The sequence below is a fragment of the Lycium barbarum genome, chromosome 6 (assembly GCF_019175385.1).
Source record: "Lycium barbarum isolate Lr01 chromosome 6, ASM1917538v2, whole genome shotgun sequence".
Lineage (NCBI taxonomy): Eukaryota > Viridiplantae > Streptophyta > Magnoliopsida > Solanales > Solanaceae > Lycium > Lycium barbarum.
In genome coordinates, this window is record NC_083342.1 from 19,085,510 (window position 1) to 19,103,203 (window position 17,694).

A 17,694-nucleotide genomic window follows, 5' to 3' on the forward strand; every position below is an offset into this window, starting at 1 on the left:
CTATGTTGTGTGATACGGAGTGGTTAACATGTATATTGAATGGAGGAGTCATTCTAGGCTATGTGAAACGGAATGACGAAATATGGACTTAGCGGTCCCCCATGGGTCATGATTGTCGAGAGGTGGACATCGTACCCCCGGAGCATGTGTGTATCATTGCATTGCATTTCATATGCATTCACCTTATATGTTCTTTGTGTCATTTGGATTGATATTGATCTTCGGTGATAATTTAGTTATTAGGTGATTATTTGTTTATGTTTGGATTCGTGGTGTATTTGAGTCATTATTGGTAATTGATTGTACTACTTGGACTCGTTGACTTGTTTACGTCTGTGAGCATGGTTATTTCCTATTTCCTTGTTTTCATGCGTGATCTAAATGTTGGTGGCCTATGATGCTTACTCAGTACTGTGTTTTGTACTGATACTACCTTGTTGTACTCTTTTCATGAGTGCAGAGTTCACTGTTAGAGAGACTTCCATACCTCGCGATTGATCCCGAGGCATCGTTCCTAGAGTTATGAGGGTGAGCTACTGGTGATCCATGCAACCCGAGACTCTATCTTCTTTATTGTCCCATTTCTATTTCGAGACAATATGTATTCAGATGTATTGACTATTCATACTTGTAGTAGTATTTAGTAGCTCTTGTACTGATCAGACCATGATTTGGGATTTGTTTATCTTCCGCACTTATTATTTTATATATTATGTCAGACTTATAGTATTATCTTGGGTTTTTCATTCATTTACTGATAATTGGTTGCATAAGGGACGGGTTCACCTACTGAGGTGGGAAATAGTAGGTGCCCCAACGTTCCCCGAGTTGGGGCGTGATAGTATCCTATTCTTCAATTTTACTACTACCTATTACTTATTTTACTTTGTTTAACTTGTTATTTTGCTGTCATTGTTTTTCTATCTATCCTGCTTTGGTGACACTTCTTTTGAGCCGAGGCTCTATCAGGAACAACCTCTCTATCCCACAAATGTAGAGGTAAGGTTTGCGTAAATCTTACCCTACTTAGACCCCACTTGTGTGATTACACTAGGTATGTTGTTATTTATGAAATTGGGTAGAGTTTTCGATTAAGAACAACTCGTTGTTCTGATACCATGTAAAGAAATGGATCTTAGGCCTAACTCAACCCCAAAATCTAGCTCATAGGGTTAGGATTGTCCAAGTCCGTAGAAGAAGACCACACATCCCATTAACCACCTATATGGGACTTCTTCACCTCCCCCCCCCCCCCCCCCCCAACTCCCACCCCCACGCCCAAAGCTTAATATCTGAAGCGTGGACAGTTTGATATGAGACCCAACATCGGGTGAAATGAACTCTACTTTGATACAATGAAGTATTTCAGAGTTCCATTAATGAACTCTATGAAGAACTCGAAGAAGAAGAAGAAGAAACAGACATGAGGAAGAAGAAAGGAGGAAGAATTTCATTTACAATGAGAATACAATGCTTAGTTCTTTAGAATGTACAAGATACACAATATATCGACTTAGCTAATTACAATATTAACTGATCCTATCTAACTGCTAATGTAGTCGTTAGCTCTAACAGCCTTAACTAATTAATCAATTACTAGAAAGGGTAAAAAGAAACTAATGCCCTTAACAGTACTAACAGTTTAATAGCTCCTAACTGCCTTCTTAACAGTGATATACATGATATACAAACATGATGATCTAATGAGTGCCCTGTACTGGTGATGAACTGGGAACAATAAGTTCTGTGCTTGGGGAGCAAGGTAATAGTTGTTGTTAATGTGTGTACGTGTATCCTCTAGAGATGAATTCGTTCCAATGTGCGTGCATTGGTATGAAACCTTGTTAAACTGTAGTGGGGCATGAATTGAGTATTTTTTAGAATGTGTATTCTTGAGTGGAAAGTTTGTGAGTGAGTTATGAGTCGAATTAATGACAACGACAGAAAGTGGTTATTTCATTTTAACGCCGCCAGCTAAGTTTAAAATGAAGGAGATGAGACTGTTTGTGAGTCGTGGTGTTGGTGATTGCTAGCGGGTACATACGGCTACAATCAGTAAATCTAATCTTTGGCTAAAATATTGCTAACAATCGTTAGCTCAAAAAACTCTCGATATGTTTTGTAAACTGAAAATTGTTATCACGTTTTGTAAATATTTTTCTTATTATGTATATACAGGTCATTCTCCCTATATATTACTCCTAGCTCTTTTCCTCTAAAAGTACTACCGCTAATGGATGGATTCTAACTTCTAAAGTGCAACCCGTAATAACGTCAAAAAGCCCACATTATCTCCTTTGTACATTGGATTCATGGACTGGCACAGCTAATTTCAAGGGTGGATATAAGGACATTTCAACTAAAGTTGGGCTAGAAATTGACTCAACAAGCATTTTTTTGTGCGGAATGTCCTTCAAAGGCACTGGTCTTTAATTTTTGTCCCTTAAATTGATGGTCTTTAATTTTACCCTTCGCTAAAAATCCCTTGGTTCCGGGTTTGAATCCTCGCTTAATCAAAAATTTTAAAAAAATTCGCAAGGTAGAGTTTGGATTCACAAGGCAGAGTTTTACCTCAAACTCTCCCTAATCAGGCAGAGTTTTGCTACCTTCACGCAGAGTTTGAAGCAAACTCTACCTTAAGGTAGAGGTTTGCATTGAGGCGATTTTTTTTTTTTTTTATTCAGTTGAAATTTTGCAAAACTCTGTCGTAAGATTTAATTTTTGCTACGAAACTTTGCCTTAAGAAATTCTTTTTTCTTTTTTCTTTTTTTCGATTTGAGCCGGGGTTTAAACCCAAGACCTCGGGGTATTAGGCGAAGGACAAAAAATTAAAGAACACCAATTTGAGTGGCAAAAATTAAAGACCAGGCCTTTGAAGGGAAATCGCTTAAATGACCCACGAGAAAAAAGCATAGACCTAATATTGGGTGAGACCAAACAGCGACTGGAAATGTTAATCAAACGCTTTCCACTTCCGTAGCAATTTGCAAAGGTAGAGAAAAATCAGTTAAAACAAAAAGAAAAAAAATTGTAGTTGTTCTTTTGTTTTGGGCTAGTACCTTTTAAAAAAAGGATTTGACGTGTAATGCAAAGCTCATCAAGTAGTTCTAAATATTACATAATCTCCTTTTCTAAAAGTTTGAGCGAAAAATAATATTGTCATGTACAATTTTGTGCAATTAATGGATGCATTTTTCTCTTTATGAATTAATTCACGAGAACCATAAATGGAACTAAATTTAATACGGGATTTCGATAATAATGGAAGTGTAAATTCATGTTCTGTGCTTTTAAACTTGTTAGCATACGGGAGATCTGCAAAATAGGAGTATCATTCTCTGTTACTGTATTAAATTTATCTCTGTTAAAGAATTTGTGTAGGTATAATTTTGGTGCTATAAATTCGAAAGAATGAAAAGGCAGGCTTCTATAAGATGTAGTGATGTACCACCTGGGTGGGTGGGTTGGGTGGGGTCATGCAAAACTTTGATACAATAGTCATTCTACCCATTTTGTTAAGTTATTTATGAGTTTATTGCTCAAACGCTCACTTAACTAATCTTTCTTTTTATGGCGCAACAAAAAAATCAATAATCTTCACCTATAAATTCACTCGGCCGGATTTCACAAGCTTCCAGTTGTCAAATATGTTGTGGAACAGTTCGTATATGGACTTGTCGTTAGGTACATGAGATAAGGATGATAGTGGTGGGATAGAGTCTGGGATTAGCTTAATTTATTCCTCGTTTGGCTTGAAGTATTAGTTCATTCCTGGATATTTTTATACTAAATAGTAAAATTAGCTATCCCATATAAAAGGTGGATAACTAATCCTATGGAATATTCCACCATGGTACCAAACGACTTATCTCCAGATTGTTTTCTTCCATATTCACACACCTACATTGAGAGCATTGTAAGAGCATAAAGGAATATTCAATTCTTGTGAGCAAGAGAAAGATAAAACTGAAGAGCCAAAATTTGAGCAATTGAAGTCGTTTTCAGTTCTTTAGTTTGTCTAGTTCTTATAGTAGGTGTTTTGAGTTGTAATATTATTTGCTTATTTCATAAGTAAAATTGCAAGGTCTTTTCTGGTAGAACTTTTTATGTTTAGGCTAGAGTTATCTTGAAAATAGTTTACTACAATCAGAGTGATCTTAGGCAATCAAGTGGCTAGGATTTAGTCTCTTAGGGGCCGTTTGGTTTAAGGACTCATTAGTCCCGGGATTATAATCCCGGGACTAATTTATCCCATCTATTGGGATTATTTTATACCATCTAAAAGATGGTATAAAATAATCCCAATATAAGTGGGTTAAGAAGGTATAAGCTGGGTTATCCCAGCACTAATTTTTATACCATATTTGGTACAAGGTATAAATTTATCCCAGCACTAATTTATACCTTATACCAAACATGGTATAAAAATTAGTGCTGGGATAACCCAGCTTATACCTTAAACCAAACGACCCCTTAGATTATAAAGAGTTTTGCACTGTACTTAATTAGTACAGGAGTAGGTTGAACCAGAACAAAGAACTTGCTCCTTGCACTTAAATTCAACATTGTGCGTTTACATAAACAAATATTTACTAGGTCGAAAATCTATTAAGACACTACTCACCCTCCTACTCTAGTATATCTGTAGGTGGCGTACTAAACTAACAATTATAATTATGTTCCACAATTTTCTTTTCAACCTCAGTTTTGAAGTCAAAGTTGTCCAAACACTTAAGTAGCAATGTATTTTTTTTTTTTCTAATTATGTATTATTAGGGATAGTAACAGATTTGAGATTCTTGAAACAGTAGAAAGAAGACCATTAGGTCTGTGCGCGGCAAGGGCACAAGCTCGTCGATGCGTGACATTTTGGGTATTTATTATACAAGTTTAGCCATTATCTTATTACTACAATTTAGTTTGGCATGTTTATTCGGCAATTAATATTACCTAATCATTTTACCTTACAACATTACCACGGCCGGCTGCATCTTCCAACAAGACGAATCAAAAATCATATATCCGTATTAAACAAAATTATCAGTTTTGGATCTTTTTTTTTTTCTTTTGTTCATTGTTTTTGTTAATGCGAGTAGCTTTTTAGATAAGCTAATTGGTTAGTCATTATTGATGTTTAAGGAGGATTTAAGATTTAAATTTGATGATGGCATTTAAAGTTTTTAATGCTGATTTCATTGTACTTTTAAAAATATGAATTCAGGTCTTATAATCTTTGAAATTTTAGTTGGTTATATACATATACATATATAACTGTGCTTCATGTAGAAAATGCTACCGAAAGAATCAAATACTTGACTAGAGCTGGTTGTACACAGGGGCGAAACTATCTTCGACCAAGTCAATTGACACCCCTCCCGGGAAATAACAATGTGTAAATAGGTCTATATATATATATATATATATATATATATATATATATATATATATATATATATATATATATATATATATATATATATATATATTCCTTGACTTCTCTGTGTATTTATTTCGTTATATTTAAATTCTCTTAATAAGAATCTTGACTTCGCCATTGACTTTTTTTTACAAACAACTTTCATTTGCTTGCCTTGAGCCGATGGTCCATCGAAAATAGTCTCTCTACCTCCCAAGATAGGGATAAGGCCGCATACACTCTATCCTCCCACATCTCACTTGTAAAATTACATTGGATATGTTGGTGTAGCTTGATCTATAATGAAGCCTAGTTCAATTGGGGGCGGTTTCCTTAACTTAAGCGCAAAAGAATTATACACATTAAGATCCAAAAAGTATGTGATCAGTATAACCTATAGCTTATTTTAACCTGTTATATAGTATGTAATTAACTTCATTTTTAGGTTATTAAAATTACTTATGTTATGGACTTACTTGTAATTATATTTTAAATAACCTCTGTAATATATTTTTTTTAATATAAAAGTTAATCTCAGAGTTTAATTAGTGCAGTTGTTGTATATTTTCCTCCACATTTTTTTTTTTTTTGCATAATGAGAGTTGATAAAGAACTATTACTAGTAGTCCATTTTAAAGTCACACGGCGTGGGTTATTGCAATAGCAGTTTGGAACTTTATTTGCACCAAAACAAGGGGTTGTCTCATGTGATAAAAAGTGAAAAGAGTCTGAAAAGTTAATGATGAGTGCATGGGAAGTGAGGCCAACCAAAAACAACACTTGAAACTTGCCTTTTTCCCCAAATTAAACTAAAGATATGCAAAAATTAAAGCGATATTTGTAACCTTGAAGTTAGGGAAGAGCCTTTATATATCTTTCTGTTCATGAGAATATACCCTTTCACGGTTTTCTTTACTTCTATTGGTATTTGATGAAAACTATGCAAAGTATGTTTGCGTCTTGGTGAAGTCAATGTTGTCTTCATCCACATGGTGGTTAAAACTTAAAAGTCATATGCCAAAAATATGTTTTTTTTTTTTCTTTTTTCATTTAAGTTTTTTGAGCACCAGAAGGAAAAAGAAAAAGAAGAAGAAGAGTAAAAGAAAAAATATCATGCTTGATGCTTGCAAGTCAATCATAAGTTTGTCGATGCATATGGTGTGTTTGGTAGGAAGGATAATATTTTTTCTGGAAAATGCTTTTCTCAAAAATATTTTCTTAGAAAATAAGTAATCTTTTTACTTATTTTTGTGTTTGATAAATAAGTAAACGATCATTATCCCAAGTGAATATGTAATTTAGGAAAATACTACGGACTGGGGAGTCGGGGTGGGTGGTGATGGAGTGTGCCGGTAGGGATTAGAGGCGTTAGAAGATGGGAAATGCCACTTATTGAACTTTTTTTTCCCCTACTCTCATTAGAAATTCATTTTTTTAATTTTTAAGTAACTTGTTTTTCTAGAGATCAATCAATATTTTCCAAACATATTTTGATCAACCAAACATAGAAACATTGAAAGACATTTTCCTCCATACCAAACACATCCATAGTCTTGTGGTTCTTCAGCATGTAGTTGTAAATTTTGTATAGAGGTGAATTCAAAATCTAGACTTATATATTTTAATTTCTTTTTAACATCACATACATAATTTGTCAAAAAGTAATGAGTTCAGTTTAACCCAACAAAACGTGTCCTAGATTTTGCATCTGCTCGTACAGATCTGATTTTAGGGTTGCAGAGTTTTGGCCATTTATGAACAAATGGAAAGAACGAAAGTAAAAAAATCGAGTCTTGACAATTCAAGTGAAAGTTTTTAAAAAAGGCCGCGATAGGTGCACAAGGGCAAAGATCATAAGGGTAAAACCAATCAAACTGAAGTACAACAGAAATGAAGTAGATGAGATATATAGTTGAGTGACAACATATATAGTAACTTGTCAAAAGTTGCATAAATCAAATTAAACACAAGTTGTAGAAACCAGAGAATATTTTCTTCTTCTCAATAATCAGTAGGGTTGAGTACACACTAAATTAAGATCTATGATATAGCACATAAGAAATTAAACTAAAACATACTCATAAAATGGGGCTTGTTGTCCTAGCTTTCTTGATCTTATTACCAAGATCTGCTAGTAAAGCTGGAGGAAACCATGATTCTACTTCATCATAAACATCAAGAAAGAGTTTTCTCTTTGTAACTTGAATTGCCTTTTTCTTCTTTGGAGCTGGTGGACAAACCATTTGTCTTTTACTATGTTTTGGTGATGTTGGAGTTTTTAATATTCCAACATCTTCTTTATCAACCTTCAAACAAGAATCCTTAACATCTTCAAATTCCTCTTCTTTCTTGGTATTGTCATCTTGTTGTTGTGTGTCTTGTTGCCTATGATGATCTTCTTGATTTTGAGCAAATTGAGCCTCTTGTGTGTCTTGCGGAGGTGAATTTTGGCACCCATTTTGATAATCTAGAATAGGTCTTGATGACAAGAACTTGCATTTTGGAAGCACCATGAGGGAAGATGATGGTGAGTTGAATTGTGAACACATTAATATGTATATATTTGAGTGTAATTTGGAAGTCAATGGGGCAATTGAGGAGGAAAATGAATAAATTATGGAGACAGAAAATAGAGACGACAAGAAGAAGTAATCTAAAAAAGATATGTATGTGGAGTGACTCCAAAAAATTGCGGGAGTGATGCGTATAACTTGGGAGAAAAATAGGCACCTTAGAAGAATGCAAGTAGATATAGAGATAATTTGGAAATGCGGGAGGGTGGGGGAGGGAAGAAAAAGTGAGAATATAATGATGAGATTTTTTTTTTCTCACCTGGTGTTCGGTACTCGCATTGCAACCCGATTATATTTGGATTCGTGCCATGTAGGACCCATTTCAGGGGAAAACGCCCCCTACCAAGGTTTTTTCCATACACGGAGCTCGAACCCAAAACCTCTTATTAAAGAAAGAGTAGCCCCATCCGCTGCACCGCATTCTTTGGGGGTATAATGATGGGTTCAATTTGGATTTAAGTTATGTACCTCCCGAATGTGAGAACCAGTTATTAGGTCATCCAAATAATAATTACGTATAAAAGCTTTTAAATATAGGAGTTATACAAGTTAATTACCTTCTAAAAAAGTAATATGATGATGAGATAAAAATTTCTTGCACTAACGACCTATTTTTCAATTTATATACTATTTGTATAACTTAAAGAATGTTTACACTGCGAATATATCATGACATGTGCACGGGGGAGCTAGCTCATCGGGTGCAGGTTAGACCGAACCTAATAGCTTTGGTTCAAATTTTATCTTTGTATTAGAAAGTCCTTTGAACATATACAAATTATTAATCTAGAACCCAATAATTTTAAAAGACTAAAATCTCGAACTCATAAACGTCAAATTCTGACTCCGCCTTTATTGTACAAGATGTAATTTATCTTATTTTTATGTAATCTTTTTTTTTTGAATAATTTACTATATATATATATAGTTATTTAAAAATATGATATGATAATATAAAATTTACTTTACAACTGTTAATATTCAAATTAAATGGACGACAAATTCTGGGCAATATCTAGTGATTTTTTTTAGTGCCGGACTTGGTTGGAATTAAGCTTTTCCAACATCTTGGATGTGTGTGTGGGAGAGAGAGAAAAACGTTAGAAAGTTGTTCCTTGCATAATAGTCCTACTTCGGTGAAGGATCCAATGCAAATTTACATCCTCTTTTCTCTCTCCATCTTTATCTTTTTCTTCTTGTTTTTTTCTTTTTATATACAGTTTAAAACTATTTTAGGGACGATTAGTCAGAGATTAAGTAAGTAATAAAATCTGAATAGTGCATCTTTTTTGTGATTTCTACGAACTTCGATGCATCTAGGCACGTGCTTGCCTCACGCTGAAGCTATCTCATGTCAACTTAATTTCATCCTATTAATATTAGAACAATTTATCTCCTAAAACGACAGATTTTGCAATACTTATTAACCCTATAAACAAATCTAAATGGATTTGAGTTACATATATTGTATTACAAATTTCTTTAGGTTAAATATGGATTTGAGTTACATATATTTTATTTTTCAAATTATCATATCGATTCTACTACAGTAAAATCTTAATCTGTTAGTATAAGCTAACTTAATATGGTATTGTAGAAACTATACACTACAGTGCGCAGGGGCGAATTTACCTTGTTCCGAGGGGTGTCACGTGATACTGCTTCGTCGATTTTTTTTATTACATATAAATATATAAATAATAAATAATATGAAAATAGAAGGTAAAAGTATTAAAAGGACATTGCTCGAGCAAAGCTGCTCGGTGGCCGAGGGGTTAGGCACTGTACTCTTGCGCGAGAGGTCGCGGGTTCGAACTTGCGTAGCCTCAATGTTTTTTAATATTTTCGTTTAAAATTCTAAAAGAACTGAACCTAGTGGTTGTTATTAGGTAAAAAAGAACTTTTGGACTCATAGCCTTAACTTGCCAGTTTTAAAATCCTAAAAAAGAAAAAAAATGTTACTATTTAGAAGTTAAAACCGTAAGTTCTCTTTTCTATTAGAACATAACTAATAAGTAACATTGCTGGCTGCCCAAATTACAAAGATATTGATAAATAGTGTAAATATGTAGTAAAGAATATTTTGTAAATCTTCTATTTTAGGTTAGTATAGTTTGTATCCTAATAGGACATTGTAACTATGGTATATTTACCAACTCAATCAATGAGAATAATCACGGAATTAATCTCTTTCATGGTATCAGATACTAGGGTTTCTTTTCCTTCTCTTCCGCTGCCCTAATTCTCCGACGTCCTCTACCCACTTTTCCGACGTCTGCTTCTTCTTCTTCTTCGATTTCCGTCCATTTTTCTTGCCTTCCATCAATGGCAGACACCAAGTTCCATCCTGCTTTGGCTGTCTCTAACATCAAGAATCACATCCCAATCATTCTTGAGATGGAAACGGATCATTATTCGGCTTGGGCCGAATTATTCAAACTTCATGCCCGGTCTCACCGTGTCCTTTCCCACATTCTGCCAACCGGAAAGGAGAAGGCTCCTACCACCGACGACGAAAAAGAGTTGTGGTCCACTTTGGATGCCATGGTACTTCAATGGGTATATGCAACCATCTCCACAGACTTATTGCATACAATTATCGAAGAAGACCTATCGGCAAAGGAGGCCTGGGATCGCCTCCGTAATTTTTTTCAAGACAACAAAAACTCCCGTGCCGTTGCTTTGGAACATGATTTCTCTCATGTCAAGATGCGGGATTTTCCAAACGCTTCGGCGTATTGCCAACGACTCAAGACCTTGGCCGATCAACTTAAGAGTGTGGGGGCTCCGGTGACCGATAACCGCCTCGTTCTCCAACTGGTGGCTGGACTCCCAGAGGCATACAAGAATTTGGGTACCTACATCCGCCAAAGTAAGCCTCTTCCACCATTCTCCGAAGCTCGGTCAAGTTTGTGCCTTGAGGAAAAGACGTTGGCTGAAATGCATGATGACTCGCCCGTGGCTATGGTGGCTAATTCCAAACGTGATTTTGATGACTCTTCTCATCTGGAAAATTCTGGTCGTTCTCACCATCATCGGGGAAAAAATAACAACAAAAACCGCGGCTCTAGCGGCGGGAATAATAACGGCGGTGGCCGTGGTTCGGGCGGCGGCAGTGGCAGCCGACGCCGTGGAGGACGCCCCTCAGGTGACCAGCAGCAGTGGCAACATCCCTCCTCACCGTGGCAGTGGGGTTGGATGCCTCAGTGGGCTCCCCCTTGCCCGTATCCTACCACGCAGTGGGCTCGGCCACAGCAGCAGTGGCAGCCGCCATCTTATTCGTCTGGCCCGAGGTTGCTGGCCCAGCCTGGCATTTTGGGCTCGCGACCACAGCAGCAGGCATATGCAGCCGCGGGCCCCCCGACGCAATAGACTCTGACGGATATTGAATCGGCCATGCACACGATGACGTTGAACCAACCCGATTCGAATTGGTATATGGATACTGGCGCCACGTCCCATTTGACATCTACAAAAGGTACTCTCTCGTCTTATTTTAATTTGAGCAATTGTAATACTGGCATTGTTGTTGGTAATGGTAATTCAATTCCAATTCGAGGTTGTGGTCATGCTAAATTGCCTCCCCCGAACCCTCCTTTATTGTTAAACAATGTCCTTCATGCGCCAAAACTCATAAAGAATTTGATATCGGTTCGTAAATTTACTACTGATAACTATGTGAGTGTTGAATTTGATCCTTATGGGTTTTCTGTGAAGGATTTCCGGACGGGGATGGCTCTCATGAGATGTAATAGTAGGGGTGCTCTCTATCCATTGTCCACCTTCAAATTTTCCACCAATTCACCGTCGACTTTTGCTGCCTTGTCTTCTACCCGTTGGCATGATCGTTTGGGCCACCCGGGAGCTTCTATTTTGGATTTTCTTAGGCGTAATAAAAGCATTGAATGTAATAGTTGTAGTTCATCTAGTATTTGTTATTCTTGTGTTCTTGGTAAACATGTTAAGTTGTCATTTGCTAGTTCTATTTCCGAAACTTTGTTTCCATTTGACATTATTCATAGTGATTTGTGGACTTCTCCAATTTTGAGTTCTATGGGCCATAGTTATTATGTTCTGTTTTTGGATGATTTTACCAACTATTTGTGGACTTTCCCTTTGGCTAGAAAAATTGATGTTTACTCAAAATTCATGGATTTTAAGACCCATATTCTTACTCAATTTGAACGTCCTATCAAGAATGTCCAATGTGATAATGGGAGGGAATATACTAATAGTTAATTCGGAAAATTTTGTGCATCCAATGGGATGTCTTTCCGTCTTTCGTGTCCTCATACATCCTCTCAAAATGGGAAAGCAGAAAGAAAAATTCGTTTACTAAATAATGTCATCCGGACTCTTCTTGCTCATGCCTCCATTCCTCCGTCTTTTTGGCATCATGCATTGTAAATGACAACGTATCTCATTAATATTTTACCAAGTAAGCTATTGGGTCACAAATCACCTTTAGAGGTCCTTTACCAACGAAAACCATCTTATTCTCATCTCCGAGTCTTTGGGTGTTTATGTTATTCCCTTTTTTTGTCTATTACTATTCACAAGTTGCACCCTCGGTCAACTCCATGTGTCTTTTTGGGATATCCACCAAACCATCGTGGCTACAAATGTTTTGATTTATCCTCAAATAAAATCATTATTTGTCGTCACGTTTTATTTGATGAGACTCAATTTCCGTTTTCCAAAATCCATACTCCGGCTCCCACCTCTTATGACTTCCTTGATGATGGCCTCTCTCCTTACTTGATCCATCATATAGCCGCCAGCCCTCCACCACTGCCCTGTCCCCCTCCGTCGCTGCCCGTGACTCAGGACCACACCGACCCCTCCCCACCTGGGCAGCAGCCTCCATCGTCCTCTACACAGGACCAGTCCGCCCCTCTCCCCCACCAGCTTCCCACCACCCCGCAAAACTCGACCATTTCTCCACCTGTCCAGCCCAATACCCACACATGCATGGTCACTCGTAGTCAGCGCGGGATTTTCAAACCCAAGCACCCATTTAATCTACATGCGGCAGTTACCAAGTCCCCCATACCTCGTAAACCGTTGGATGCGCTACGTGACCCGAATTGGAAATTGGCCATGGATGATGAATATGATACTCTTATTAAAAATAAAACGTGGGATTTGGTACCCCGTCCACCTAATCTGAATGTTATTCGGTCTATGTGGATTTTTACTCATAAAGAAAAGTCTAATGGTGATTTTGAGAGGCATAAAGCCCGTCTTGTAGGCGATGACAAAACACAGCAGGTTGGCATTGATTGTGGTGAGACTTTCAGTCCGGTCGTGAAGCCAGCAACGATCCGCACTGTCTTAAGTCTAGCTCTATCTAAACATTGGCCCATTCATCAGTTGGATGTCAAAAATTCATTTCTTCATGGCGAGCTCAAGGAGACGGTTTATATGCATCAGCCTATGGGTTTTAGAGACCCGTCTCGTCCCGATTATGTGTGTTTGTTGTGCAAGTCCTTATATGGGCTTAAACAGGCACCGAGAGCTTGGTATAAAAGATTTGCTGACTTTGTTTCTTCCATTGGTTTTGCTAATAGCAGGTCTGACCACTCCTTGTTCATCTATCGCAAAGGGCACCACTTGGCTTACATTTTACTATATGTGGATGATATTATTCTTACTGCTTCTTCAGATGCTCTCCGCTGTTCTATTATGGGCCTTCTTGGCTCAGAATTTGCTATGAAGGACTTAGGTCCTTTGAACTATTTTCTTGGAATTGCGGTGACCCGTCACAAGGGTGGTATGTTTCTATCACAACGAAGTTATGCTACGGACATTATTGAATGTGCAGGAATGTCCTCGTGTAAGCCTTCTTCCACTCCGGTTGACACTAAACCGAAGGTCAGTGCCTCTTCTGGCGATCTGTGTGACGATCCCACTCATTTCTGGAGCCTTGCAGGTGCTCTTCAGTATCTTACCTTCACCAGACCGGATATTTCTTATGTCGTACAGCAGATTTGTCTTCATATGCATGCTCCACGAGATACGCATATGCTTGCTCTTAAGCGGATTATTCGGTATATTCAGGGTACTCTTGATCATGGTTTGCATCTCTACTCATCTTCAGTTACTGATTTGGTTTCATACACTGATGCTGATTGGGGGGGGGGGGGGGGGGGGATGTCCAGACACCAGACGCTCGACGTCGGGTTATTGCGTGTTTTTGGGAGATAATTTGATATCCTGGTCATCTAAGCGCCAACCTACTCTTTCCCGCTCTATTGTGGAAGCAGAATATATGGGGGGTTGCTAATGTTGTCTCTGAATCATGCTGGATACGTAACCTCCTCTTGGAACTACATTATTCGATCCCTAAGGCTACTTTAGTTTATTGTGATAATGTTAGTGCCATTTACCTGTCAGGAAATCCAGTCCAACATCAGCGCACCAAGCACATTGAGATGGATATACATTTTGTTCGTGAAAAGGTGGCGCGCGGCCACGTCCGTGTCCTTCATGTTCCGTTCCGATATCAGCTCGCCGATATTTTCACTAAAGGACTGCCACAGGTCTTATTTGAAGATTTTCGAGACAGTCTCAGCGTTCGTAAACCTCCCGTTTCGACTGCGGGGGTGTGATAAATAGTGTAAATATGTAGTAAATGAATATTTTGTAAATCTTCTATTTTAGGTTAGTATCCTAATAGGACATTGTAACTATGGTATATTTACCAACTCAATCAATGAGAATAATCACGGAATTAATCTCTTTCAGATATTTGTAAGTTTCTTTTCGTTTCTGTTCATCAGCATCTTGATTTCACATAAGGTTAGTACTTTCTTCATTATAAATTTTTATTAAGTACTTGAAGTTTTATTTTTATTGTTCACGAGCTTTTGAATGATTGTTTGGTGCCTTATATATAAAGATAAGTATTTAATAATGTTTCTAATGAGCCTATTATGAACACCTTTCAAAAGATGAAAACTCGTCGAGGAAAATTGTGATAATGTACTTGCAATGAGTTTTATTAATATGATTTGAGTTGTCATTGTAAATATCATTATAGTGATTTATTTTAGTTGTTCACTCTTTTACATGGTGACACTGCTTATGGAAAATCCTGCGTACACCACTGACAGTGCGTAGCATTTAAACCATATTCATTCTCTTGCATTAGAACCTGAAAACAACGGTATATAAAATTATTTTCATGTGATCAATAAGTCACGAGTTTGAGCGGTAAAATCGGCCACTAATATTTGTGTCAAGTAGATTGTTACATTACACTCTTTTAAGGTACCATCTGTCCTCAAAACCTAAGTAAACATATAATGTTTTATGCGCAATTCATTTTTATTCTCTTGCACCAGACAAACACGTCTCTTATCCCCCCACCTCTTATCTCACCCTCTTGCAGCATGATGGAAAATAAATCGAAATACATGGAATCTTAAGAATTTTGCAAAATTTATGGTACTTTTATAATCAGAATGCGTAGTCAACCATTTAATCATCATTACTAAATATAAATAAATGATGCTAATATAATCTTGAAGCCTGATTAAAGTACGCTGCACAGGGATATATCATATACTAATATATAGACGAATCTAATTAACAACGTTAGCAACAAGGATACATCATATATGTACTTGCCTATAATCTTACTGTTAATTATACATGTACTTGCCTCTGATCTTTATCTTAACATGATTATGAAATGACCCTTCAAAGTAAAAGGTCAAAATTAAGGAAATAGAAGAGGCCCTTTTAATTTCTTGCTACATTTTTATGTCTAATTGTTTATTAGAGGCTGGTGAAAATGCTTTATAATCGAATCCAACATCAATCTTCACTTCATTATAAACCAAGGAATATCATGATATAATAAACACCCGATCAGTTCAAAAACTCAAGGACTCATCGCATGAATACGTAAAATAAAGATTTTTCAATCCTAGCTAGAAAGAGAGGAAAATGGATATCAATTTAAAGTGAGTAAAAAAATTACATACTCGATCTCGTAGATACATATAGAATTCTACGGAGATCCTATTCGATGAAAGCTGTATGCATGTACGGCCTGGAGGGGAATCTTTCATATCTTCGAGGTCCACCTTACAATATGGGGTAAAAAAAGGCAAAATAAGTGATTTTAACCCTTATAAAAAGAAAAATATTTTTTGAATCCCTTTCACGCTCATATCACGTCAAGGTACGGAAAAAAAAAACTGCAAAATCGGATCTAATTTATCGTATTCAATTAGTTAACATGTTTGTTATTGAAATTTATTTCCCCTTCACTCAGGTCCCGTGTCCAATGACATCCTCAAAACCATCCAATTATAGTGATAGTAATAATTATAAGATTAATAAAATATTTGATGACTAAACAATATTATTACTATTATATATTCAAGTCCAACAAACATCCATAACTGTAAACAACATAAGATTGTCTAGTGCTTTAGTCTTTAGGGTTTAGGCTATCCATCTAAAATTCTAAAATTTGATGCTCTCATTCTAAGTCAATTTTCTGGCACTCCTTATTCACATGGCCCGCCGCTAGAGACACACAGCATGTCTATTGTCGCATTGTTATGTAGAATGGGCAACACAACCACTCTCCCCATCACTCTTTATTAGAGTATTGTGATTACATGTTTTTAACTTTTGTGCATAATAGTGTATAATTTTTATATCATTAGGTAGAGATAGGATTTAAATTTTTAGACTAAATTATTGTACAATTAAAATTATGAATTCAAAATTTAATATTATTGAAATTTTAAATAATTTTTCACATACACGATGATCGCGCAGAAGTTGCATCTGCCGTTAGGTTGAATCCATTGTAAAAATGCTGCATTTGCCGTTGCCATTAGGTTAAGATTACTTACAACAACAGGTAATTGTTTATAGTTGTTGGGTTAAACCAACCCAAAAAGATACTCTTAGCATGCTATGATATTGTCCGCTTTATGTTGAATCCAAAGAATTTTCTCCAAAAGGTCTCACACTTGGCCATTAACATTTAAGAGTATCACTACATCTTATACGTAGCTTTCAATCTTGTCAACTATCAATGTGAGACTTTGTTTGCACTCAATAATATTCTCCCTCTTGAATTAAGTCTCTGCCTATATGTAATATGCATGCTTAGGATTCTTGCGTTAAAGAGGAACAATTCGTCTTTTTCTGATTAGGCTTTTGACTTTGTGGCTTGGTTTTTGGATAGATTTTCTTGAATTTTTGTTACTCTATAGTTGTTTTCCCATGATTATTGTCATCATCATCTCAAGAAACGAAAGAAATCATGGGGTTGTATGACTTAAGGGTTTTGTGAAGAAAGTGGAGGGACCCTTGTAATTGATTGAGATTGCTTGGATTTCACCATCATGAACATTTGAGCCATGAGAGTCTGCAAAAAAATAAAGTAAGTACGTTTGGTGGTTTTTACTCGAACATTTTTCTCTGCCTTTTCCACTCTTTTCTGGATTTGCATCATTCTCTTTCTTTTTCACTTGCGTTTACATTATTCCTTTATGTTTTATGTTCCAGTTCTTTCATCTGAGATTTTTTTTTTTTATTTTTTATTTTTAATTTTACTTTTTCAAATCTATGGACTTGTATACTTGTAGGAGAGACTAAAATTACTTTATTTTTTGGTAGCTAGGTTAAATTTAAATATAGTGAAATTGAATTAGTGCATCTGAGTAATAATTAATG

The 17,694-nt window shown here is 36.4% G+C and overlaps 1 protein-coding gene across 1 annotated transcript; it reads right to left on the reverse strand.

Annotated features, from left to right (window-relative positions):
* Positions 1–7,387: 7,387 nt before the first annotated feature.
* LOC132599623 (cyclin-dependent protein kinase inhibitor SMR14) lies at positions 7,388–8,174 on the reverse strand. Its single transcript, XM_060312933.1, has one exon. It carries the CDS (start codon positions 7,963–7,965, stop codon positions 7,495–7,497), a length of 471 nt encoding a protein of 156 aa, XP_060168916.1. The 5' UTR covers positions 7,966–8,174; the 3' UTR covers positions 7,388–7,494.
* Positions 8,175–17,694: the final 9,520 nt, after the last annotated feature.

Excerpts from the sequence above, each read along its gene's own strand:
- LOC132599623 (XM_060312933.1), bottom strand. The coding sequence starts at position 7,965 with ATGTGTTCACAATTCAACTCACCATCATCTTCCCTCATGGTGCTTCCA.